Source organism: Artibeus jamaicensis, unplaced genomic scaffold, assembly GCF_021234435.1.
Source record: "Artibeus jamaicensis isolate MK-2021 breed Jamaican fruit bat unplaced genomic scaffold, CSHL_Jam_final contig_47, whole genome shotgun sequence".
NCBI classification, from domain to species: Eukaryota; Metazoa; Chordata; class Mammalia; order Chiroptera; family Phyllostomidae; genus Artibeus; species Artibeus jamaicensis.
The window spans coordinates 1,077,179-1,101,696 of NW_026521848.1; the positions used below are offsets into that span (position 1 = coordinate 1,077,179).

Here is a 24,518-nt window from a genome sequence, read left to right on the forward strand (position 1 = left end):
AGGGGTTACCTTTAATGCTGCGTTTTGTGCTGAATCCCCCATGTCACCCTGTCCCTGAGTATCCCTGTCCACCCTCCCCAGCTGCAGGGCGAGCACAGGGCCCAACCCCAGGGTACAAAGGAATAAATTAAACGTCCCCCCTCCCCCCTTCCCCAATAAATAGAGTGAGTATCCTGCCCAAGGCCTCCCCTGCCTTGTGGCCTGGTGGGAGGCCTGAGGCGCTACATTCATGGCTGCCCAGGCGGGTGGCGGTGGGCAGGCCTCAGTGGGGGCTGCGGGCCCCGCACAGGGGCACTGTGCTGTCCTGGCTCTGCCCCTCCATGTCCATGTCAAGCAGCGTGGGCTGCACGCTGGGGGGCCCGGGGCTCTCCGGAGTATCCGGCCTGCTAGGAGGCGAGATGCTGAGTGTCCGGCCGAAGGAGACCAGTTTCCAGGGGTCCAGGCGGGGGCGGCTGGCAGCAGGCCGGGGTCTCGGGGCAAAGGTCAGGGTGGTGGGGCGACCAGGAAACTCGGGGGGCCGGCGGCGGGTGGGAAATAGGGCCTGGGGTTCGGGCAGGCGGGGGCAGTCCAGGGGATCTGGAGGGCCTGGTGAGAGAGGATGGACGAGGTGAGTAGGGTGGAGCAGAGGGTGGTGCTGAAAAACCAGGAGCGTGGGCAGGAGGACTGGAGCTTCCGACTCCTGTCAGAAATCTGCATAAGAGGCAACTATACATTGATATTTCTCTCCCTCTCTCCTTCCCTTCACCTCTAAAGATAAGTCAATGAGACCTTTTAAAAAATTCAGTTACAAAAAAAAAAGGCACAGAGAACAGGGGCCTAGTGCAGGTCGGCGCCAGGCCCTGTGGGCTCTGGGGCCTGCCGCCTGCACCGCCTCCACCGCGTCCTGGGTGTCATCACCTGGGGCCCCTCAACCCCTCCGGCAGGGAGGGCCAGGGGGACACAGCCCCTTCCTTTCCCTGCTAAGCAGGAAATGGCTGCCAGGCTGGACACTGGACCTCGGCAGAGAAGAAGGGGCCGTTTTATGCGCACTGGGGCACGGGTTGCCTCACTCACCAAGGCCAGGGACCGCCGACTCCGGTGCCCCCCGCTGCCCCAGCGCCCCGTCCGACGGCGTCCGCCGGTGCCCGTGGCTCACAGCGCGAGTGGCCGTGACGTGGGTGGGCGTCAGCGACTGGCGGGGGTCCTTCTTGAAGCTCTCCAGCTCCAGGTCCACCAGGGGGTTGGTGCTGGGCAAGGGTGCGGGCGGGGAGGGCGGCGGGGAGGGCGCGGCCGGCGCAGCCTCGTCGCTGTCAGAGCGCAGCAGCGAACGCGTGGAGTTGCAGTCGGACACGGAAGACAGAGACACCAGGGTGGCCGAGGGCGCCAGGCCCGGGTCGTCTCGGCGGCCCGGGGAGCGCGCAGTTGGGCTGAGGCCGCGTGGGAAGCGGCCGGCGCGGGGGAAGAAAAGGCCATCGAGCCAGCGCCGCTGTTCCTCCACATCCGCGGCTCGCGCCTCCGCCACATCGGCGCCCAGGCCCACGGCGCCCAGCAGTGTGGCGCAGCCCAGCAGCGCGAATTCGCAGCGCCGCCGGGCACTGAGCCCGTGCCGGGTGCAGGGCCCCGGCACCCCCGGAGAGGGCTCGGCGGGCAGCGGCACCACGAGGCAGGCCGGGGTGCTGTGGGGAGAGGGGGCCCCGCTGCTGCCTCCATCTGCCTCCGCGAACTCCTCTGCAACCGGAGAGGGCCGGCACTCGACTCCGGGCGGTCCCTGGGGGCTTGGTGGCAAGAGACTGCCCCCAATGACCCCTCCAACAGCAAAACCACCAAGTCCACTAAGCACAGCTCCCCCCTAAAGCCCCCTGCCTCTGGGGGTGACGCCCACACCCCCCTTTCTGGGAATGCTTTCTGCCCTCAGCCCAGTGAAATCTGGTTCCCTCCCCACAACCCTGGGGAACGGTAACCCCTTTATCTTGGCTTAGAATCCCCTTCAGTGGGGAATGTCTCCTCCCTTCCCCTTTAAAGCCCCCTCACCCTCTTACCCATCTCATTGAGGCTGGCGAAGCCTGGGGCGATGGGAGTGTGTTTGGGGGACTTGCCCAAGTTGGGGGCGCTCGATGACCACTGTTTGTTTCCTTCCCCCAGAGCCTTCAGCCTGCAGGGGAACAGAGATGCAGGGTGGCCCTGAGCCTTCCGGGCCGGGGGCCTGGGGGTGGGGCACAGGGTGGGCTCCAGCGACCAGTACCTCTCCTCTCCTCCAGCCCGCTCCTTCTGCAGGGTGGAGCTGGGCCCCCACGTCCGGCCTTTCTTCTTGCCCCCAACCAGTTCTTCCTTCTTTGGGGGCCCGCTGCGGCCCCACGTCCCACTGCCGCCACTGCTGCTGCCACTGCTGCTGCCACCACCGCCATCCACGGGAGTCACTGGGCCGAGAGAAGCCACTTGGTTACTGTGCCCAAGAAAGTCTGTCCCTGCTGGACTCTCCCCACCTCGGATTCATCCTCCACCTGGAAGCCCGAACTGAATCATGCCCCTTCTGTGCCCGAAATCCTCCCTCAGCCCCCCAGGACTGTCCAGAGACTGTCCCAGAGCCTCAGCCTGGCATACGAGGTCCTTCTAATGCTATTCCCAGCCGACTTCCTCAGCTTTATTTCCATCCCTCCTCGCAGGCCAACCCTTCAACCATCCGTTCATCCCCAGAGGTTTACTGAGCCCTGTTCTGTGCCAAGCCCTCGGGCAAGTGCTGCGAAGACAGCAGTGGACGAAGCACAGACAATGCCCCACCCGTGGCGTGGGCACCTGAGTGGGCGAAGACAGATGACCAACGAGACCCACACGGGGCGAGTCACCCCTGCAGTGTGACAGGGCGGCACGAGCTGTGGGGAAGACGAAGCAGGAAAGGGGCCTGGCGGCCAGGCCAGGCCTCTCGTGGGCAAGGATGGGGCGGAGAGGGGGTGAGTCAAGCAGATACAAGGGCCCTGGCTGGTGTAGCTCAGTGGATTGAGTGCGGGCCTGCGAACCAGAGGATCTCGGATCGATTACCAGTCAGGGCCCATGCCTGGGTTGCAGGCCAGTTCCCAGTGGGGGACGAGTGAGAGGCAACCATACACTGATGTTTCTCTCCCTCTCTCCTTCCCTTGCCTGTTGTAAACCGCTCTGCCTAATTTTAGGAATTGTATCTCTACTCCTTGTGGCTAAGGGCGAGGGATGACCTTTGGAATGCCAGCCACAGGAGACAAAGCCTGTCTCTGGTAGCAAACGCTGCCTCAGTTCCTCTCCCTGCCCCCAGAGCTTGGTCAGAAGTCAATGACGGGTAAGACCCCTCACAGTGGGGGGCAACCTAAGCCAGACTCGATCACCTGGGAGGCCTTCATGGAAGGACTCAGGGGGCTGCAACAGAGAGCAATGGACTCTCACTCCCCAGCTTTGTCAAAGCCCGAGTCCCCATGTTCTCTGGGAGAAGCACTTCCTGGCTCTAATCCCCTTAAGCCTGAATACTTGTTGGGGAGACATGCAGCTCCTTGCCTGGCCAGAGTATGTCATGGGGAAAAATCTGGCATCACAAAGACTTGCTGATAAACCTGTGAAATCTGCTCTGCTAAGAGTGCTTTCATTCACATGATAAGAGTCCGAGAGGAAATGAGTATGTCTCCCAAAGTTTCTGCAACCCTCTTCCTGACAGACACTGACTCATAGTAAGCCCTCAGATTTCTTTGAAATGTTATCTACTGTCTGATCCTTGCTGCCCTGTATTCCTGTGTATTACAACCCAATAAAAGGTTATGGATGAGGGCACTCCGGGCCTTTTTCTCCTCGGAGAAACTGGCCACAGCCCACTCCTCCACCCCAAGCAGATCCAGCATGTCTCGCCATATTTATTCACTCCCACGTGTCCGTGGCACCAGGGGGACCTGTCGAAAGTAGTCGCCCCCACATCTGGCGCCCGAACAGGGACTGGACTTGGACCTTTTTCAAGCCAGAGGCCTAGAGCCAGGCCACAGACACGCCCGCCTGGACACGCCCTTTAATAAGGTAATAGACGCACGACTCTCATCCTTGGTGGTCACCGGGGACTTAGGAAAGTTGCTCCCACATCTGGTGCCTTCACACCAGAGGCCTTGAGCCACTTTACTGCCAAGGACACACAGCTAAGTGGATGGAAATTCACCCCTCCCCCCGGAGGGTTCAGGGGCATCTGTAAGGCAGGCCCCCAGACGTGTTAGAAAATAGCAAAAGGAGCCCTGGCTGGTGTAGCTCAGTAGATTGAGCGTGGGCCTGCGAACCAGACAATTGCGGTTCAATTCCCAGTCAGGGCACATGCCGGGGTTGCAGGCCAGTTCCCTGCAGGCCAGTTCCCAGCAGGGGACGCACAAAGAGCAACCATACATTGATGTTTCTCTCCCTCTCTCCTTCCCTTCCCCTCTAAAGATAAATAAATAAAGTCTTTAAAAAAATAGCAAAAGGATACTTTTTACCACTTCTTGAATCTCCCCTGCACTCCCCTTCATAATACCCAGGACAGTCCATCTCACATTAACCTTGGGGCTCAGCATGTAAGCGCATATCCAGCGCTCCGAGCCCTCTCAGCTGTATACGTAAACCCCAAACTCAGAAAAGAATTTCTTTGATTGGAAAAGCGCGCGCACCCGGGGCAGTCCCCAGAGGGATCGACTGCGCGGCTCCCTCCTCTTTCCCCTCATCAGCACCGAGAAGCGGGGCTGGGCACCGCCAGCGCCTTCCAGGTGGCGGGTGGGCCGGGAGGGGGGCTATCTCCTCAGGTCAAGCGCCCAGACAATTGGAACTGCCGGAGGGCCGGGCCCGCTGACTGCGCCACCCCTGTGTGAGACCCTGAGAGCGGACGTCTGAGAGTGAAGAAGTGACGTCCGCGCCCCGGGCAGACTTTGGTGCGCCAACTGCAGCAGTGAATGCGCGCAGGTAATGACAGCACCAACCGCCTTGCGCCCAACTTGCACACCGTTTGCTACCAAAGAGGTTTAGAACACTGACCAGCCCAGCAGTGGCGCACCGGACTGGGCAGCACCCGCTCTGTTTCCTAGCAACAGGTAAGATTTCAGCGAGTGGGCGGGGCTGGTAGCATTGAAGCTGGTTTTCTAAGCGGCATGTCTTGCGGTGTGAGGAATTTTTAGTTTTAAGATATTTGCCAATAGAGACCTCATAATCCAACTGGTCTGGCAATTGTAGAACGGGCTCATCATAACTTTTAAAAATCTCTTTAACAAACAATAAAGGTGGAGTCATGAGCCTTCCCCCCCAATTTAATTTTATTGGCCATGTTTACCTATAATTTTCTAAACTACGATGAGTTGCTTTGTATTCCAATTGTAAAACATTTTCAGGCAGAATTCTAAGCCATATTACCCCCAGATTTTAACTCTTAACTTGGAGAAGAGGGTACGCTGTTTGCTTTTCAGAATGACCTTTAGAACTGCAGGCAATCAGGGTAAAGCCATATCACAGAAAAGGCTTCCCCGACGGGCAATGCATCTCCACACATTAGACTCTCCTGATCCAGACTTCTCCAAGCTGTGCAGAATTCCAACCATCACCCTTGGAGTGGTATTCAACATCACCTAAGAGAGACTTTTTCTACCAACTTAAAGGGACTAAATTGGTGCTGCAGGACATTTAACTCTTAACCAAGCAGGTTTTTCAGACCCTTCATGCTGAACTCCAAACATTGGTTTGATGGACTTAATTTGAGAATGCGGGTCATTGGACCCACTGGTTGTTTATTGATTTTAATGATGCTTTCTAACTTACTCTTACCAAACTGTCTCACCCTGAGTTCAGATACTAACCCTTGCTGCATATCTTTAAAATAACTTTGTAAAGTCTGGGCTAATTCTCCCCCAAATTGAAATGTAACCAGACCTGTTACTTTTGTCTTTCCCATGCATTTATATCATATTTCAACTGACTGAATTTAGGAGTTTGAGTTATGACAGCCCTTAGATGCCTTGTTTGAATTCTTATTTGTGCTCTATGATGTATATGGAAGTTGATTTCTTGTGATTGCATTCGGGAACAGCAAATAGTAGGTTTCCCAGGCCTAACAATTTCAATTGATTTAACAAACAGAAAAGGGGGAGATGTTGTAGACCGCTCTGCCTGATTTTAGGAATTGTATCTCTACCCCTTGTGGCTAAGGGCGAGGGACGACCTTTGGAATGCCAGCCACAGGAGACAAAGCCTGTCTCTGGTAGCAAACGCTGCCTCAGTTCCTCTCCCTGCCCCCAGAGCTTGGTCAGAAGTCAATGACGGGTAAGACTCCTCACAGCGGGGGGCAACCTAAAAGCCAAACTCGAAGGCCTGGGAGGCCTTCATGGAAGGACTCAGGGGGCTGCAACAGAGAGCAATGGACTCTTGCCCCCCCAGCTTTGTCAAAGCCTAAGTCCCCATGTTCTCTGGGAGAAGTACTTCCTGGCTCTAATCCCCTTAAGCCTGAATACCTGTTGGGGAGACATGCAGCTCCTTGCCTGGCCAGAGCGTGTCATGGGGAAAAATCTGGCACCACAAAGACTTGCTGATAAACCTGTGAAATCTGCTCTGCTAAGAGTGCTTTCATTCATATGATAAGGGTCTGAGAGGAAATGAGTATGTCTCCCAAAGTTTCTGCAATTCTCTTCCTGACAGACACTCACTCAGACTAAACCCTCAGATCTCTTTGAAATGTTATCTACTGTTTGATCCTTGCTGCCCTGTATTCCTGTGTATTACAACCCAATAAAAGGCTATGGAGAAAGGTGCTCCAGGCCTTTTTCTCCTCGGAGAAACTGGCCACAGCCCACTCCTCCATCCCCAAACAGATCTCAGCATGTCTCGGCCATATTTACTCACTCACGCATGTCCATGGCACCAGGGAGACCTCGAGAAAGAGGTCACCCCCACCACAGTTGCCCTCTGAAGATAAATAAATAAAATGTTTAAAAAAAAAAAAAGAAGATACAAGGTAGAGGAGCATTTCAGGTGGGGGAACAGCAATCGCCAAAGCCTCGAGGCTGGACCGCAGGGCGTGTGCCTAGCACAGCTGGGAGGCAGGTGTGTGGGGTGGGGTGGGGAGAGGGGACGGACAGCTAGAGTCAGGCACTCGGGCAGAGGGTGTAGTGCCATGGCTGGAACCCCACGTCTGCAGCGTCCAGGGGGGTTCACACCTCCGAGTCTTTGCACAGGCTGTTCCCTGCCCCTGGAATTCTGCCCCTTCTCAGTCCCCTTCCTGACCTGGTTGGCTGCTTGCCCTTCAGGCCTCCAGCTCCGGAGGCCTTGGTTCCCCGGAGGGTCACTTGCCTGTCTTCCCTGTTCCTGCCGCACACGGAAGGCACCCACGATTCCACCGCACAGCGGTTTTTGGCTTTGTGTCCGCCATGAGAATGACCGCCAGGCCTGGTACAAAGCAGGTGCCCAAACAGAGGCGTGCAGGGCCAGTGTGCGGTGCAAGGCTGGGGTGAGTGATGGGGCAGAACAGACTCGATTCAGCTCTGTGTCCTTGAACTTGTCGGCAAACCCCAACAGCGCACCTCTGCCAGGCAGCCCCCACTGCAGCCACCTCCACGGCCCAGCCCTGGCCCAGCCCCTACCACCTCATCTCACACCCTTACTCACGCCCTCCTACCACCTACGTTCCCCACTGCAGCCAGAGGGAAAAGGTATGTTTTATCACATCACTGCCTTGTGCACAGCCCTCCAGGGCTGCCATGTCACCTTTAAAATAAGAGCCAGGTCCCTTATCCCAGCTCTCAAGGCCCAGCGTGATCCCACCACTGTTGGACCCCTGACCACAGACCTGCCGCTCTGCATCCCGGGTTCTCCAGCCAGCGGGCCTTTTGGGCTGACACACACGCCTCGTCTGTCCCCGCCCGGGGAGCCCTGCCTTCGCTGATCCCACCGCCCGGGACCCTCTCCCTCAGACCTCTGCGTGCCGTGCTCGCTCCTCACCACAGAGGCCCTGCTCTGCCCCCGCGCCTCAGACAGGCCTTCCTGACGGAAACAGCAACTCTTCTCTTCAATTTCCTTCCCTGATTTCCTTCCCAGCACTCATCCCTGCAAGAAATCATCCTGCCTGCTCACTGATGTATTCGTTGTCTCCCCCCACCATGGGAATGAGGGAGGGGACCCTGCCTGTCTTGTTCCCTGCTGGTCCTCTGGTCTGGTGCTGGTGCAAGGCACGTGCTCAGAGAAGTGTGCTGACTGGAGGACTGGTCGGGGCCTCGGGAGACACTCACGGCGGATGGCCCTCAGCCGGGGGATGATGCTGGGGCTCGCGGGGGGGCTGGCCCCGGCGGGTCCTTTCCGCTTGTCCAGGGTTGGAGAGGCCTGGACTGTGATCTTATGCTCAAAGCCTGCAAAACAGAGAGATTCCCTTCAGAAGCGGTTGCACGGGTCAGAACAGCTCCCTGTACAGAAGGGCCGTCCCCTCTGGAAGGACAGACGTGCCGCCGTCTTGCATTCCTCGGTGCAGTGGCCTCCGACTGTGGTTCCCAGAGGAGCAGCACCCACACCAAGTGGAAACATCCCGGAAACGCATGTTCGTGGCATCTGCCCTCCCCCCGCCACACGAGCGGCTTTGGAAGTGAGGTGCCGTGATCTGACTGTGGTGGCACAAGCCCTCCGGGTGCCTCTGGTGCACGTTCGGGTTCGACAGCTGCTGCCCTGACTGTAGTCTAGGCCCGAGTGTCCGCTCCGGTGGCCATGAGCCACATGTGGCAATTGAACACTTGAAGCGTGGCTGATGCAACCAAGGAAATGAGACCTGGACCTTTATTTATTTAACTGTAATTCATTACAGTTTACTGTTAAAGGCGGATGTGCAAATTTGGTCATTTTTAGAGACAGTTACGCAAGTTTGGGATGACTTGGGGGTGTCAATCTACTTTTTCAACATTATAGTTTGTAAAATCTAAACACAGGTCGAACATTGTTGATGAAAATTTAGCCCGGCGTTGGCATGTGCTGTGAATCCAGCAGACACACTGGATTTCGGAGATTTAGTGTGGAAAAAAGAAGGTATAATGTATCAATAACAAGTTTTTCTTGTATTTATTAACCGTGAAACCAGCCCTGGCTGGTGTGGCTCAGTGGATTGAGCGCTCGCCTGTGAACCAAAGGGTCACTGGTTCGATTCCCAGTCAGGGCACACAGATCCCCTGTAGGGGGCGCATGAGAGGCAACCACACACTGATGTTTCTCTCCCTCTCTTCCTCCCTTCCTCGTTCTCTGAAAATAAATAAATAAAATATTTTTTTTAAAGTGAAAACATAACATTTTACTATGTTGGGCTAAATAAAGTATATTATTAAAATTTCACTTGTTTCTCTTTTCCTTTCTTAATGTGGCTATTAGAAATTTTAAATCGTGCACTGTGTGTTAGCTGGGGCTGTTCGCGGCACCACCCTGTGGCCCTGGCCTCGCACAGGGAGAGACCACAGGGCACGATAGGCATTCTGACATCACCTAGGAAGCAGTCTTTGGACAAAAACCATCAAACCTGCACTTGAAACTAGGTAAGCCTTGAGACCCATGTGAAACTTGTTTTTCTATGTCAGAAATGGCCAAACACCAGCAGTTCCACACGGTTCGACCTAATACCATTTTATAGGGAGGCCAGGGGGCAGGCGCCATGAGAGTGATAGCAGGGCAATGCAGGCAGCAAAATGCAGACTGTGGGGATGCCACAGGATGATGTATCTCCAACACATTATGGCAAAGAGGAAAGGGAGGTGGGGTCAAGGCTGCGAAGCAAACAGCGGGGACACAGAAGGCAGGCAGTGACGGCCCTGAAAGTCGAGCCAGGAGTCGGTCACTCTATGGGGGCTGCGGGCACGTGAAGGGCATCTGGGTGGCCGTAGGTTCTCTGCTTTCAAGGGGCATTATACAGACTCATAAAGCTGTACAGTTTTTTGGTGGTTGTCTGTGTATGTGATATACTATGCAATAAAAAAGTTAAAAAAAAAAAAAAGAAAGAAAGCGATAAACCCCGGGTTAGAGACGCTCTCAGCGGCCTGCTGGGGGTGCGCAAGGGACGGGGAGGTACCGGACGGCAGGCTGATGTGGCTGCTGCCTTCCCGCAGCTTGAGCAGGCGGCTGCGCTTGAAGTTGCCCTTGCGCTTGCGGACTCGCGGCTTCTCCTGGCTCAGCTGGCACATGAGCAGGTGCAGCTCCCGCTCCACGATGTCCATCTCGCGCTCGGCCAGCTCCTGCTCCCGCCGCCGCAGCTGCTCCTCCTGGAAGCGCTGCTCCTGAGCCGCCCTCAGCAGCTCCTCCTCGCGGCTCCGGAGCTCCTGGAGAGCAGGACACGGGCGGCTTGTGGGGCGAGCCTTACCCGCTCTGCCCTGGAATGGACCCGGGGCTGCCCGGTCTGGCCGGGCCCTGCCCGGAGTGTCCCGCTGGGAAGCAAATCGGGGGACACAATCCAACTGACACTTCGCTGGCCAAGCCGGGTGCCAGGGCAGGGGGCAGTGTTAGTCTGAAGAAAAGAGTGCCTTTTTTTTCCCTTTGATTTTTAATTTTTTAACTCTTCAATTTGGAAAACTGAAAACATCCACGAAAGCAGAGACAATAGTGTCCACGTCCTGCAACAACTGTCTGTATTTTGCAGATCTTTCTTCATGCACCCCCTTCCTCCTCTCTCTCCCCTGCGGGATCACTTGTAAGCACTTCACTGCAGGGTGCCGCTCTCTTATCAACCCCCTAACAGCAGGCTGTCTTTCCTGCGCCCCGGCCCAGGGGAAGGCACTCTGCCCCACCCCAGGCCCCAGAACTCAGGGATCCCGCTCCAGGCCTCCCACTCGCCCCGGGCCTTTACCTTCTCTTTGGTCCGGAGGTCATCGAACATGTGCTGAATCTCCAGCTTCCAGTCTTCCTGCAGCGAGTGGAAGGACTCCAGCGGCATCTGGAACAGGGCTGACTGCTCTATGACTTCAAGCTGCTTCAAGATGCTGCCGAAATCTGGCCGCCCGTGGGGGTCTGGGTCCCAACATTCTGGGGTAGGAGTGGGGGGTGTCAGTGGCTCTGCTCTGGGCCACCAGCCTGCTCAGTGAAAGCCAGGACTTCAAGGGGCTGTGGCCAAACAGCCTCCATGGAGCTGAGGGGAAGGAAGTCAAACCCAAATTCCTGGCAACATTTCACTTGGTGAAACTCTGGGAGAGAAACCCAGGGACCTGCTCCCTGACGGCCTGTGGAATCGGGGATCAGGGAGGGACCCCAGGGCGATGAATCCTGACAGGTCGCCCTCCAGGGCTGAGGGCCTGGCCAGAGTAAGGGCCTAGGGGCCGCGGAGCCAAGTGCGGGGTGGGGGTGGGGGGCTGTTCATGCTCTGGTGGGTCCAGTCCCCTCTCCCTTTTTCCTGGGCTCACCATCACGGACGGTGTGAAGGGGCGGGGTCTGGGCCCAAGGGCGCCTGCCACCCAAGCTGACCCTACCCTCTCCACAGGGCCCCGGCTCACCCTCTAGCAGGCGGGCAAAGGGCTCGGGGCACGTGGAGGGGATGGGAAGCGTCAGCTTGTTCATGGCCACGCCATATGCCACGGCCAAGGCGTCGATCTCACGGTAGGGGACCTCACCCGTCAGCAGCTCCCAGAGCAGCACCCCGAAGCTGCAGGTGGGGGAGAGGGAGGGGTGAGGCTGCGGCCCACCCCAGTCTTCGCCTCTGTGCCAGCCCTGCCTCCGGTCCCCGGGGGCGTTCCGCGCCCCAACATCCAGCCTAGCCCATGAGGCCAGAAGAACCTAATTTGACCTCCATCGGCCCGATCTCAACTAAAGGTGGTAGGATTGCTCTCTGATGTCTTGCCTTTGCTCCCTGCCCCCTCACCTCCACCTGAAAACCTTCAATGGGCCTCCTGTGTCCACGCAAATCCATCCTTCTTAGCCCTGACCGCTGACGACCTCACCTCTGCGCAGCCTCAGCCCCCGAACCAACCTCGGCTTCACCTTGCAACCACGCCGAGCTGACCAAGCTCTGTTCTTCCCGACATGTGGCCTTTGCACATGCTGCTCCCTTCAGCACTTACCTCTGAAAACGAAGTAACACTATTTCATATTTATAAAGCATTTTCTTCTGGCTAGCGCTGTACTGGGCACTCTCTCAGGAATTCCTACAACAGCCCTGGAAGGCAGGAGGTCTCGGTATGACCCCCATTTCACCCAATGAACAGATGTAGGCTCAGAAAGGTCAAGCCACTTGCCTACAGTCAGAGTCACACTCACACTCGGGTCTGCCTGATGCCCACAGCTGTGTGGCGCCAGGGCGTACATCGCTGTGCTAGAGCCACCTGGGTGTCCCTGTTTGCCATCCGGACCCTGACCGCCGTGTCGTGCGGCGCCTGCCGTGTGGTAGACCGCATGCTCCCCGTACCCACACACGCATCCGTCCAACAGACACCAGTCGAGTCTCCACGCTGCGCCGGACACCGTTCTCGGCACTGGCACCGCAGAGGCAGCCCCTGCCTCCTTTCTCAGCGACAGTCCTGGTGGCTTTGTGCTGGCCGTGTGCTGCCTGAAACGATTTCCCATCCTCCCTCGCAGCTACACATGCCCGTGACAGCGGTGCCGGCAGTGGGGTTGCAGGAGGCTGGGTAGTGAGCACTAACTTCCGGGAAGGGTCCCTAAGGGGAAGCGGTGCGCCCCTTCCGCCTTTTCTCCTTCCCACTGGCTGCACTGTGGACGGAAAGCTGGAGCTCAGGAAGCCGTTTGGACCATGCAGTGAACTTGGGAGTGGAGGCTGCACACGGTGGAAGAAAGTAAGAGTGGCTTGTAGTTAGAGATGGCATGGCTCCCATCTCTCGTGTCCCTGGAAACCGCTGGGGTGTTCTGACTGTCACAGGGAATGGAGAGTGATACTCAAGTGTGGCGGCTGGGAACCGTGGGTCCCTTTGTCCTGAAAAGTACAGGACAACACCACACAGACAAGAATTGTCCTGCCCAGCCCTGGCTGGTGTAGCTCAGTGGATTGAGCTCAAGCCTGCGAACCAGACTGTCGCGGTTTGATTCCCAGTCAGGGCATATGCCTGGGTTGCAGGCCAGTTCCCAGCAGGGGACGCACAAAAGGCAACCATACATGGATGTTTCTCTCCCTCTCTCCTTCCCTTCCCCTCTAAAGATAAATAAATAAATTAATTTAAAAAAAAAAGAATTGTCCTGCTCAAAGTCGATGACACCCCGTTAAGGAACCATGACATAAGGCCTTGGGTCCCTGACGCCGGAGGCTCCACATCAGTCCTGGCCTCGCACGGCAGCGAACACTCAGTCCTGGCCTCGCACGGCAGCGAACACTCAGTCCTGGCCTCGCACGGCAGCGAACACTCAGTCCGGCTTTCTTTTGAGGTTTCCTGTTCCCTGCCACTGAACTGAGGCCCCGCTACACGCCTGGGACCACAAGTGGACGCCTGGCGTGAAGCGGGTGGGGACCTCCCCCAAAGGGCTGTGCTGCTCTAGCTGAGACGTCCTGTCTAATTTTTCGGCCCAAAGGCCGTGACTTGGCTGCTTGGTCCACCAGGAGCTGCAGCAGGGGGCTGACCTGGGCTGGGCCCTCTCCCAGCAGAAGGCCCTGGTTGAAGAGTTTTGCTGCCCCCACAAAGTCTTGCAGGTGACAGCAACGGCCTCCTTACTGGCCTCCTGCCCCCGCTCCTTGGCCTACGATCCGTCCTCCGCCCTGCAGCGGGAGGGAGACTTTCCACTGCTGAATCAGATTGTGCCATTCACAAAAGCCTCTAATGGCCTTCCACTGCGTTTAGAGTAAAACCGGAGCCTGGTGCCTCATCCGAAGGGCCTTCCGGCTCTCTGCTACGTCATTTCCTACCACCTTCCTCCTGGTCCGCTCCAGCCGACCACGCGGGCCCACGTAGCTGTTTCTGGAACATACCAATCTTGTTCTCACCTCAGTCCCTCCTTCGTGTGAGCTGTTCCCTCTGCCTGGGAAGCTTCTTCCCCCAGACTCTGCAGAGCTGGCTCTGGCTTGCCACCCAGAAAGCCACTCAAGTATCACCTCTCAGAAAAGCCTTCTGCAAGACGTGCTCCGGCACTAGAGCACTTTTCCATCGACCTCCTGGCTCGTAATGCTATCTAATACTTTTTTTCTGGTGAATTAACTTATCTTTTTAACATTGTCTTATAATTTCCTTAGCTTAAAAGCAAATTTTATCAGCTTCATGTACATTTACTCTCCCTGCAAGCAGGGAGTGTGTGTATTTTTATTTCCTTCTGTATCCCTAACACCTGGCGCAGGCGGGTGGATGGACGGACGGATGAATGGTTGTCGCCAAAGGCCTCAACTTCCTGTTTGACAACAACTGGTGTCCGCAGAGCCTTCAGTACTGCCAGCATCCTACCTCTACATTTTTGGGGGTCCCCCCGCACCCCCTCACTCCAAGTCGTCCTCAGCTGCCACTTTTGCCAGCAGAGACCTGCTTCAGTGCCTGACTGATGGCCTGACCTTGCCGGCAGGCCCCTTCGCTGGGCCCAGAGCCTGCCTTCAGGTGGAGACCGTCCCTCCCGCTCGGCCCGCACCCCTCCTCACTCCTCCCTTTGCAGGAGGCCTCCCCGCCCCACCGTCAGCACCTCCAGACGTCACTGCTTTTGGAGAAGAGGGAGAGACGGATAACCTCTGGGGCCATCCAGGCGTAAGTCCCCGCGGCGCTCATTTTGGTGGTCTTGTGCCACTCGCGGGCGAGGCCGAAGTCTGTGATCTTGAGCACCGTGTCTGCGAGGTTGTGGTTCTCGATGGCGTCCAGGATCAGGACTGTGGGGTGGGAAGAAGGGTGGTCACCCCAGACCTGGTGCGCGGTGCCCTGCACGTCCCGGCCCTGCCTCAGCGGGAACCTCATCTCCTCCCTCCCACCTCAAGCGGCCAGTCCAACCCCTGCCCCAGGCTCCCAGGAGGTCCCCTGCCCTTCTGACTCTAACCTGGACCCTGGGGAGCTCAGTGAAAGGTCGATGGCTAAGGCCTTGGTTCTCCCTGGTCCAAGCCTTGGATTCCCAACCTCCCCAGAAGTGGCAACTACAAACCGTGAGCAGAACGGGTGTCCTTGCCATCCCCCGTGTATATACTGCACTTGCGGCCCAATTCTACTCCTTCCTGTGTCATAGTCTTTGCCGCGTGACCTCGCTGGTCCTTCCACTAGAAGCAGAGCGCCTGTCTCCTTCCTTTCCTCCGGGCTGGCCACACGACTTGCTCCGGCCAGGAGAGTGAGGCAGGAATGAGAGGGCCAAGCCTTCAGAGGCCTCACGCGCTGGCTCACCCTCTTGCACTTCTGCCGCCACCAGGAGAACGTGATTTGCTGGTCCAGGGAAGAGGAGAGGTCCTGGGGCAAAGCCTCTCCAGCTGAGCCCCACCCAAAGCATTCACCCTCCAGCTGGCCGGCAAACGTATGAGCAGCCACACATGACAAGGAGTTTGAAGACACCAAGTTTGGTGACCGTTTGTGACACAGCAGTGCTGTGACAAAATCTGACGGGTCTATGCCGCAAGCAGACGGAATGGCTCCGACTCGCTTGCTGTCTACAGTGGGTACTAACAACAATAATCACCATGGCTGGTGCTTGGCAGGAGAGTATTTTGTAGCGGGCGCAGTGCTAAACTACCCACAAATTACTTCATTTACATTCATTTCATTATATTCATTTACATGAATTAACTAGCAAGCAGCCCAGGCACTAGCAAACTGAGGCTCACAGAGATGAGGTCACGTGACCAAGACCACACAGCTTGAATACAGTGGGGCAAAGAGCCGACCAGATCTGACATCAGAGCCCAAACTGCCACGATATTCCACCGCCTTCCATCCGACAGAAGCCCCAAAGCATAAAGTGTACTGCTGGGGTTTTGATTCCAGTTCTGCCTCTTATTGGCTCAATCTTGTATAATTGACTTTTTCTTCCTACTAAAATTTCTCCGTGTGTTATCTTATAGGGTTTATAAAGATTTATTGCCCAAAGCAACAGTAGGTCCCTTAAAAACATCAGTTTAGCTATTACTATCAGCGTATGATGTCGCCATAATTGTTCCTTATTTTCCACCTTTATCTTCGACCTTCCTGGTTACTTCTTTGGTCATAACAACAACGAGGTCATTCTAGCATCACGTCGATTGGGCAGATGAAGAAACTGGGGGTTAAAGAGATCAGTGCCTTTCCCACGGTCGCACAGTTGGTAATCTTGTCCACTCGGCAAAGCCTGACTCAAATGCCACCTCCTCCTGGCAGCCTCCTGTGGCCTGTGACGCCCACTCCCAGGAGTATTCCCTTCTTGGGCCCCCACTTCTCCTCTTTGTGGAGTGACCCTGTGACAGAGGGAGCAACCTTACACCCACTTTATTTCTGCAACTTCCAGGCAGGGCCTAAACTAGTCTCCTTTAAAATATATATCTGGTCATGTCACACCTGCTTAAAATGGCCCACTGGCCACTACTACACCGACAAAACGCCCAAAGTCCTCGGCGTAGCCCCCAAGGTCAACAGTCTGACCTCTAGCTACTGACCTGTCTACCTGTCTGACCTCCTCTGCCCTGCCTCTGCCTCATTTCTACTCTCACAGCCCCTTGGGTCTCCTTGCTGTCTCTCTTACAAGGTCCACTCGTTCCCTCCTCACACCTTTGCCCACATCTTTGTAGGACTGGGTCCTCCTTGTTTAGGTCTCTGTTCAAATGTTGCGTTCCCAGACCATCTGATGCAAAGAGCTCTCTCTGCCCCATCATCAATTTATTTCCTTCAGAGCGTGACCCTTTCTGGAAATATTATCTATCTAAATATCAATGACCCCTCTCTGTTCACTAGACTGTCACTTTCATGAGTGGGGAACCTTGCCTTGTTCACTTCTGTAATCCGAGAGCCTTGCGCGGTGCCTGGTATGCTTAATTCTGCTTAAGAATCATTGGTTGAAAGACCCAATGAACGCATGACATCAGATGAGAGCTCCTCAGGGAAGGGGGCCCAGGGGAAGCGGGGCTGTGGAGACCCCGTGTCCTCTGTCTCTGGCACAGAGCAGTCCCACTGCCTGAGCAGGAAGCTCTGGCCTAAAGAGTCCCACCAACCCTTTGTCCAGGTGGCAGTGGCTACACAAAAACATGGGGGGGGGTGTGACCGCAGCATCCTTATACCCCAGCTGCAGGCTGTGAATTAGCGGAGGCAAGGAAGAGCTGAGAAACTGTCCCAGTCTTCAGGAGGAGCAGGCAGGTAGTCCAGCCTCCATTCACCCAGCATTTCAGAGGAGTTAGAGCATGAGCATCTATGAGGCAGGGACCAACTATGTCTGTCTTGCTTCACTCTGCAGCCCTGGCTCAGGGCTTGACACACCTCGGACACTTGGAAGGTCTCTGCTGAGTGTACGAATGCCAGGCCTGGCAGGTAAGGAAGACTCACCCCTCTGCTTTAGGTGGCGGTGGGGGCATAGAAACAAACTTACAAAAATAGTGGGATGGATTCAAACAAATGTCAGCATGTAGCATCGACGGGGATCAGCAACAGATGAGACCTGAGCGTTGAGGAGAGCCCTTCACAGACACGTGAGGGCGGGGAACATGTTGGTGTTATTCGCCACTGAGCCCTCTCGCTTAGCACATGATCTGGCCCAGTAAATATGAAATTAAGGAGTGAATAAATAAATGCAGAAATGAAAGGAGGAGGGAGGGGGCAGAGGAAGGATAGAAGAGCCAGGAAGGTAGGATTTTTCCCTGTCGTATCCTTAAGAGCCAGGACAGGGTCTGGCATACAACAGGTGCTCTGGAACTATCTGGAAATGAATGAAATCTCCAGTTCGCAGGTATCATTAGGGCAGAAATCACGGCCATCTTGTTCCCTGTTTGGCGCCTACTTAATAGGTGCTCAATTAATATTGGCTGACATCACGAGAAGCTCCTTGACCTAGATGTGTGTGGGTCCTGGGGAGCCTTCCCTGTTAGCTGGTCCTCATCCTCATTCAACAACCAATCAACTTTTGAGAGCTTGCGTTAGGCCCAGCAGCCTGGAAGCCTTTACATAAGGCGCATCCCTTTTCCTTCTTCCTCATCTTTCCCAGTCTGCCTCAGCCAGCTGGAGCACAGGTGTAGGAGGATGCCAGGAAGTGGTTCTCAACTAGGGACTGTTTTGCCCCCCAGGGGACATTTGGCAATGTCTGGAGACATTTTGCTGATCATAGCTGGAGGTGGGGGGTGGGGTGGGGAATGCTAGCAGCATCTAGTGGGTGGAGACCAAGGATGCTGCGAAACAACCTAGAACACATAAGACAGACCCTATGATCACCCCTCCCCGAGGGTCAACAGTGCCAAGGTTGAGAAACTCTCACTCTAGGCCAGGTTCTCTCTGTCTCTGCAGGGCGGATGCTGGTGTCCTGGCTGGACAAGGAGCGCCACAAGGGCAGGCACTGCATCTGCCCTGTTCACACGGGGCCTGTCGCAGTGTTCACAGATCCGTATTCACCGTGCTACTGTGTGTGACTCTGTAGCCTGTGAGGCAGGTAGTCCTTCGACCTCTCTCAGCAACCCTTTTCTCCAAGTAGGGCAGGCCTGCCTCACTGGGCCCTGAAGGTATACCGCTGCCCCTTCCTGCCCCAGGCAGTGTTTTCTGGTGTCCCCATTTCCCGCCACCTAGGCCTGGTTTCCTAAGGTTCTGTAAAAGCAAGTTTTGGGGGGGGGGGACACCACTTACTGTTGATGGACTTGAGGTCCCGATGGATGATGGGCACAGGGGCATCATTGTGTAGGTAGTTCATGCCCCGGGCCACCTGCACAGCCCAGTTGACCAGCACATGAGGGGGCACCCGGCGACCTGCCAGCACCCTGCTCAGTGCGCCCCCCCTGGCATACTCCATCACCAGGCAGAGGTGTGGGGGGCTGAGGCAGGCGCCCCTGAGGGCAATGATGTTGGGGTGCTGAAGGGCTCCGAAGAGCCGGGCCTCTTGGCGCACCTGCTCTGCTGTCACTGCAGGGTCCCGCTCAGGGTCCAGCCGGGCGGCCTTGACAGCCACCTCCTCGCCACGCCACAGGGCCCGATAGACCTTGCCAAAGCCCCCTACACCGATGATCTCTTCTAGCTGCAGCTCGTGGAAGGGAATCTCCTGGGGCAGCTGGAGGCTGGGAGGTGCATCGGGTGCGGCTGGGGCCACGTAGTTGCTAGGGAAGACGCCCACACGGCCGCTGGGTAGCTGCCCAGTCCACCAGCCCTCGTCGCCCGATACCGCACAGTCCTGTGAAAGCACCTGGACGCGGTCGCCCCTCCGCAGGGTCAGCTCCTCGTCTCCCGCCGCCTCGTAGTCGAACACTGCGGTCCAGACGGGCCCCGCGGGGGTCGCGCCCCACTCCTTGGCCACCGCGCCCCCCTCCTCCTCCTCCTCCATGGGGGAGGGGCCGGGGGCTGCGGGAGACGGCTTCAGACAGGCTGCTCGCGGGCTGCAGAGGGCGGGCCCCGGTGGCCAGGATGGGGGGCAGTCCCTGCGGGTTCTAGGGGGTTCCTGGGGGCCATGGCTGGGGAGCCCTCCGCAGGAGCAGGAAGAAGTCGCTTTAAAAGGGCAGGGTCCTCAGCTCTGATTCAGCTGTCCAGGCGGGGCGGGGTGGGGGTAGGGAAGCAGGTTCACTGGTCCCTCTCGAATGTCAGGGCACCAAGAAGGCCCGGCTGCCCGGTCCCCGAATTCCTGCCGGGGCCCGCCGGTGGGGGATGAGGGCGAGGGCAGCTGGCAGCCCCCTTCCCCGCACCTCTCACCCCGCGCAGCTCCACCGGCGGCCCCCGGCTCCGCATCCCGGGCCACGACCGCCGGGCGAGGCGGGGGTGGCGGGCCCGGGGGCGCCCGCCCCAGGACGGGGTGGCGCGCCCCTCGGCCTCCTCAAGCTCGGGGCGGCCGAGCGGCCCCCATCCTCTGCACCGGCCTCCGGGTCGGCCCCAGCCCTCGCCCCCGCCCGCGCTGCTTCCCCCCGGCCTCTGGCGGTGCCTGAGTGACGCGTCGCCGCCGCCGCGGTGCCGCCTGGGAGTTGTAGTCTTCCACTGTGCGGCTTCGCAGCTAGCCCCCCTGCCCAGAACCCTGCCGCCAGCCACTGACAGCAGTGCGGACTTCTGCGGGCCAAGGAGTCCTCCCGGGGAGAAAAGCCTGGCCTCGGATCCTCCCTGAGATCCAGAGGCCGAACGCCTGAGGGAGGTAAGGAGAACAGGGGAGCGTGCCTCACAGACCCTGAGGGGGCTGCGGCGCTGGGTCGGTGGAGGACTGCAGGCACGCTTAGCAAAACACTAAGGTGCTGTGTAAAACAGGATTACTGCCCAGAGCCACTATCAACGCCAGGACTCGGTCCGGCACGGCCCGTGGGGGTCCCTATCCGAGATGCACGCCGGGAAACGTAGTCCGCTCTCCGACCCCTGCTGCGGGAGGCAGCCCACTAACGCCTGGGTTCGGGAGTCCGCTGGTGGCACCAGCACGCTAGGGAGACTGGCCGACCGTGAGGCCTCTGCGAGGAAGACGGAGCTGCGAGGATGTGTTTGCTGTCCCTGGGGATAGCACAGCCACATCTGCCTCCCCCCACCCAGCTATGGGCTCCTGGGTCTCCTCAGTCAGAACTCCTACCCGCGAGAGTCCCCGCCTCGCATAATAGGAATTTCGATTAGTGGGTGGGAGGCGGAGAGGGCTTAGACCCCAATTCTCTACGCGTACGGATGAAGTGTAGAGAAATGAAGTCCAGGTCTAGAACTATAAATGACATGGCAAGAATCAAAGGCAGATTTTTTAATTAAAAAACAAACAAACAAACAAAACCTATGTGCTTTAAAAATGCCATCCCATGAATTTCAACCCTGGCTGGTGTAGCTCAGTGGGCTGAGCGCGGGCTGTGAACCTAGTGGTCGCCGGTTTGATTCCCAGTCAGGGCACATTCTTGGGTTGTGGGCCAAATCCCCAGTGGGGGCCACGTGAGAGGCAACCGCACATTGTATTTCTCTCCCTCTCTTTCTCCCTCCCTTTCTTCTCTCTAAAAATAAATAAATTGTAAAAAATGCCATCCCATGACTTTCATCTTATTAATTTTTAAATTTATTTTTTCGATTACAGTTTGGATTCAACACTTTTTTTTTGGTATTAGTTTCCGGTGTACAGCACCGCTGACACATTCATACAGGTTATAAAGTGTTCCCACTGATGACTGAAGTGCCCACCTGGTACCATAAGTAATTATTACGGTATTGTTAACTGTTCCCTATGCACTACCTTAAATCCCCATGCCTGTTTTGTAACGGCCAATTACCGTATTTTGCCATGTATAATGCGCACTTTTGTGCCCAAATTTTTTAGGGAAAAATAAGGGTGCGCATTATACATGGGTAGTACTAATTACATATTAAACCAGCTTTGCTTGTTTTTGATCACCTCAAAGCCCATGTTCCACAAAATGCAAAAGCAATCACAGTGGACTTGAAAATGCAACTTGCTGTGATACTCGGCAGGCTAACCAGCCAACTGCAACCTCTTGTTGTATCAGTAAACAAGCGCTGAAGACCCTAAAGAAGAAAGAGTGGATGTCTTGGATATGGTCAGCTGGTAATGACTTAATCACCTATAAGCAGGATCACGAAAGCATCCATCGCTCAGGTTTGTGATCCGATCCTAAGGTTGTGCAATGGTGTCAAGAAGGAAGTGGTTGTGGAATAGTTTAAAAGATGTGGCACCAGCAATGCTCTGTATGGAACTGAGGATGATGAAATTTACCAGGATGAGGACAGTGACTCTTCCAAAGACACTGGGAATGTACAAATTGAAGAAGACGATACTTCTGATATTGACAGTGACGAAGAGTTCTTGGCCTTCTTTGATGCATAAATACTGTAAAATTTGTTACAGGTACATAAAATTCCTTGCACCTTGTATCTGTTATTGTGTTTTGTAGTTATTGGTTACATAAAATTTCTTGTACCATGGTATGTTAAAAAATAAATGCTAAAATTCCTTTATAATACAAAAAAGTATCTAAAGATAACTAAATAAATCATTGAATTGAAAACTTAAAAGACTTTTTCCCTGAAATTTTGGGCTAAAAACGTGGGTGTGCATTATGCATAGCAAAGTCGTACTTCTTAATCCCATCACTTTTTTTTTACCCGGTCTCCCAATACCCCTCCCCTCTGAAACGCCCCTGAAAAGGGGGGAAAAAAGAGGAAGCAGCTGGCAGAGGTTCAGTGACTTGTTCAAGATCTGCAAGACTGTGAAGGGCAAAATTCTGGGTCTTTTCACTTGGCCTCTCCTGAGTGGTCTGAGGGTCTGCAGGAGGATAGAAGAGGGGAACTCCGTGGGGCTCTGGTTCCCAAACTCTAGAGAACCGCCTCACGGCCACGCTGGGAGTTGTTTCACTCTCCGAGGGAAGTGAGCACCTGGATCCTGGCTACCTGCAGGGCAACTCGGGGCCCACCGAGAATGCTGGTTGGAAGAGAGAAGACCTGCTTCATTCTGAGTACAGATGGTTCTGTTATTTGTAACCTGATACATGCAGTTCCTGAAAACCTACAGTTCTGTAACACAGTGCACTAAATGACAAGGCTTTATGGTGTCAGAGAAGAACTTACAAACCTGTAGAAAATTTAAAAGAGCCTGGCATTTATTGGAGCCTGACTGAAGATATACCTAGAAGCAAGATCTCAAGAGACTGTAAAAAATACTTCCCAGAATGACAGTTCGCAGTTGCTTTTTTGCATTTGAAATTAAAGAGGGAACGTAAAGAATAGTACATGAAGGTGGGAGAAAGCAAGGTGGAGATAGGTATTGTACAGGCTGGTTAAAAATGTGCTCTGTTGTAACTTCAGGGCAAGATGGTGGCCGGGTAAACACAGCCTGCCTCCTCGCATAACCACATCAAAATGACAACTAAAATATAGAACACCATCACTCAGAACCAACGGCAATCAAGTTGGATACAAGCCTGACAACTACTGAATGAAAGAAACCACATCCATTCAAACTGGTAGGAGGGATGGAGATGCAGAATGGGCTGGTCTCACATCCGCGTGTTGTGGATAAAATTTGGGAGGGATATCTCAGGAGTGAGGAGTCCCAGCCCCACACCGGGACCCCACCCCAGGGTTCCAGTGACAGAAGACAAGTTCCCATAACTTCTGGGTGCAAAACCCAGCAGGGATTGAGCCAATGGAAGAAACTTACAGAGTCCCAAGCAGTTCCCCTTAAAAGAACCCACACATAAACTTACTCAGACTTACTCCCTCTGAGTTCCAGCATCAGAATAGCAACTTAAAAGGCACCAATGGCATACAGGGAGAAACTCAAGTGTCTGGCATTATGGTGGGAGCTGGGAGATTGCTTTCTCCAGACAGAAAGGTGGGCAGAGGCCAATGTCCCTTTTTTGAACCTTTCCTCCACAAAGCCACAGAGCTGGCAGGTAGGTGCCATATCTGAGGCTCCATCAACCTAGCTAACACTGTTTGCTCTGTCTTGGGGAATCCCCAGAGAGGCCATCCACCACAATTTACAGGCCCATCCAAGCTGCTTTTACATATGAATGGCTGGTCTTAGCTCATGCTTCACAACTTCCTAAATCCTATCAAACAAGTAACAGCCGCCCAGCCTCAGTACCTCTTGCTAAGTGGCCCCAGGCCCGGCACTAGCAGCAGCCAGCCTAGATGCACAGCTTGACTCTGGCTGGGATTCTCCAATCCCAACACAAGTAGCAGCCATCTCAGATTGCTTTATAGCTCAGCCAGGGCGCCCCTAGGCAGAGCACAAGTAGGGTGTGACCTTGGCCTGCACCACCCAGGAAACCCCAGGCCCTGTGCACCTCGGGCAGACAGTTATAGAACACATCAGAGCACCACCATTCTCCCCTTGCACAAGTAGGGGGTGGAGGTTGGTGGTCAGTGGTCACAGCCAGTCCTTGCAGCTGACTGGCCTAGGTGAATCCCTCTCATTGATCTGCAGATAGCAATCAAGACTCAACTACAATCCCTGGCTGGTGTAGCTCAGTGGATTGAGCATGGGCCTTTGAACTAAGGAATCGTGGTTCGATTCCCAGTCAGGGCACATGTCTGGGTTGCAGGCCAGTTCCCAGCGGGGGACACACAAGAGGCAACCATACATTGATGTTTCTCTCCCTCTCTCCTTCTCTTCCCTTCTAAAGATAAATGAATAAAATCTTTTAAAAAAAGGCTCAACTACAAGAGGAGGATGTGCTCAGTCCACATGAAGGGCACACCTCCAGTACCCAGCTTGGGTGACAGGAGAGGCTGTGTGACTGGACCCACAGGACACCTGCTACATTAGGCCACACTACCAAAAGAGGGAGTCATAGCTGCTCTACCTAATACCTAGAAATAAACACAGGAAGGCTGCCAAAATGAGGAGACAAGGAAACATGGCTGAAATAAAAGAATAGAGCAAAGCTCCAGAAAAAGAACTAAACAAAATGTAAATAAGCAATCTATCAGATGCAGAGTTCAAAACACTGGTTATGAAGATGCTCAAAGAACTAGTGAGGACTTCAACAGCATAAAAAAGACACAGTCAGAATCAAAGAATACACTAATAGAAATGAAGAACAATTTATAGGGAAACGACGGTAGAGTGAA

General features: G+C 55.3%; 1 protein-coding gene across 5 annotated transcripts; it reads right to left on the reverse strand.

Annotated features, from left to right (window-relative positions):
- Positions 1 to 3: 3 nt before the first annotated feature.
- Positions 4 to 19,902, reverse strand: MAP3K10 (mitogen-activated protein kinase kinase kinase 10). 5 transcript variants are annotated; one of them, XM_037133470.2, is made up of 10 exons: positions 18,624 to 19,902; positions 14,542 to 14,722; positions 11,433 to 11,581; positions 10,793 to 10,968; positions 10,022 to 10,268; positions 8,214 to 8,330; positions 2,222 to 2,396; positions 2,019 to 2,131; positions 1,054 to 1,785; positions 4 to 585 (listed from the first exon to the last, which is right to left on the reverse strand). In XM_037133470.2, exons 1-10 carry the CDS (start codon positions 19,309 to 19,311, stop codon positions 263 to 265), a joined length of 2,901 nt encoding a protein of 966 aa, XP_036989365.2. In that variant the 5' UTR covers positions 19,312 to 19,902; the 3' UTR covers positions 4 to 262. The 5 variants fall into 5 exon arrangements, with proteins under 5 accessions (XP_036989365.2, XP_036989373.2, XP_036989399.2 ...); XM_037133478.2 differs by having other exon boundaries at positions 1,054 to 1,707; positions 18,624 to 19,901; XM_037133504.2 differs by lacking the exon at positions 18,624 to 19,902 and adding an exon at positions 14,989 to 15,163.
- Between the last annotated feature and the right edge of the window lie 4,616 nt (positions 19,903 to 24,518).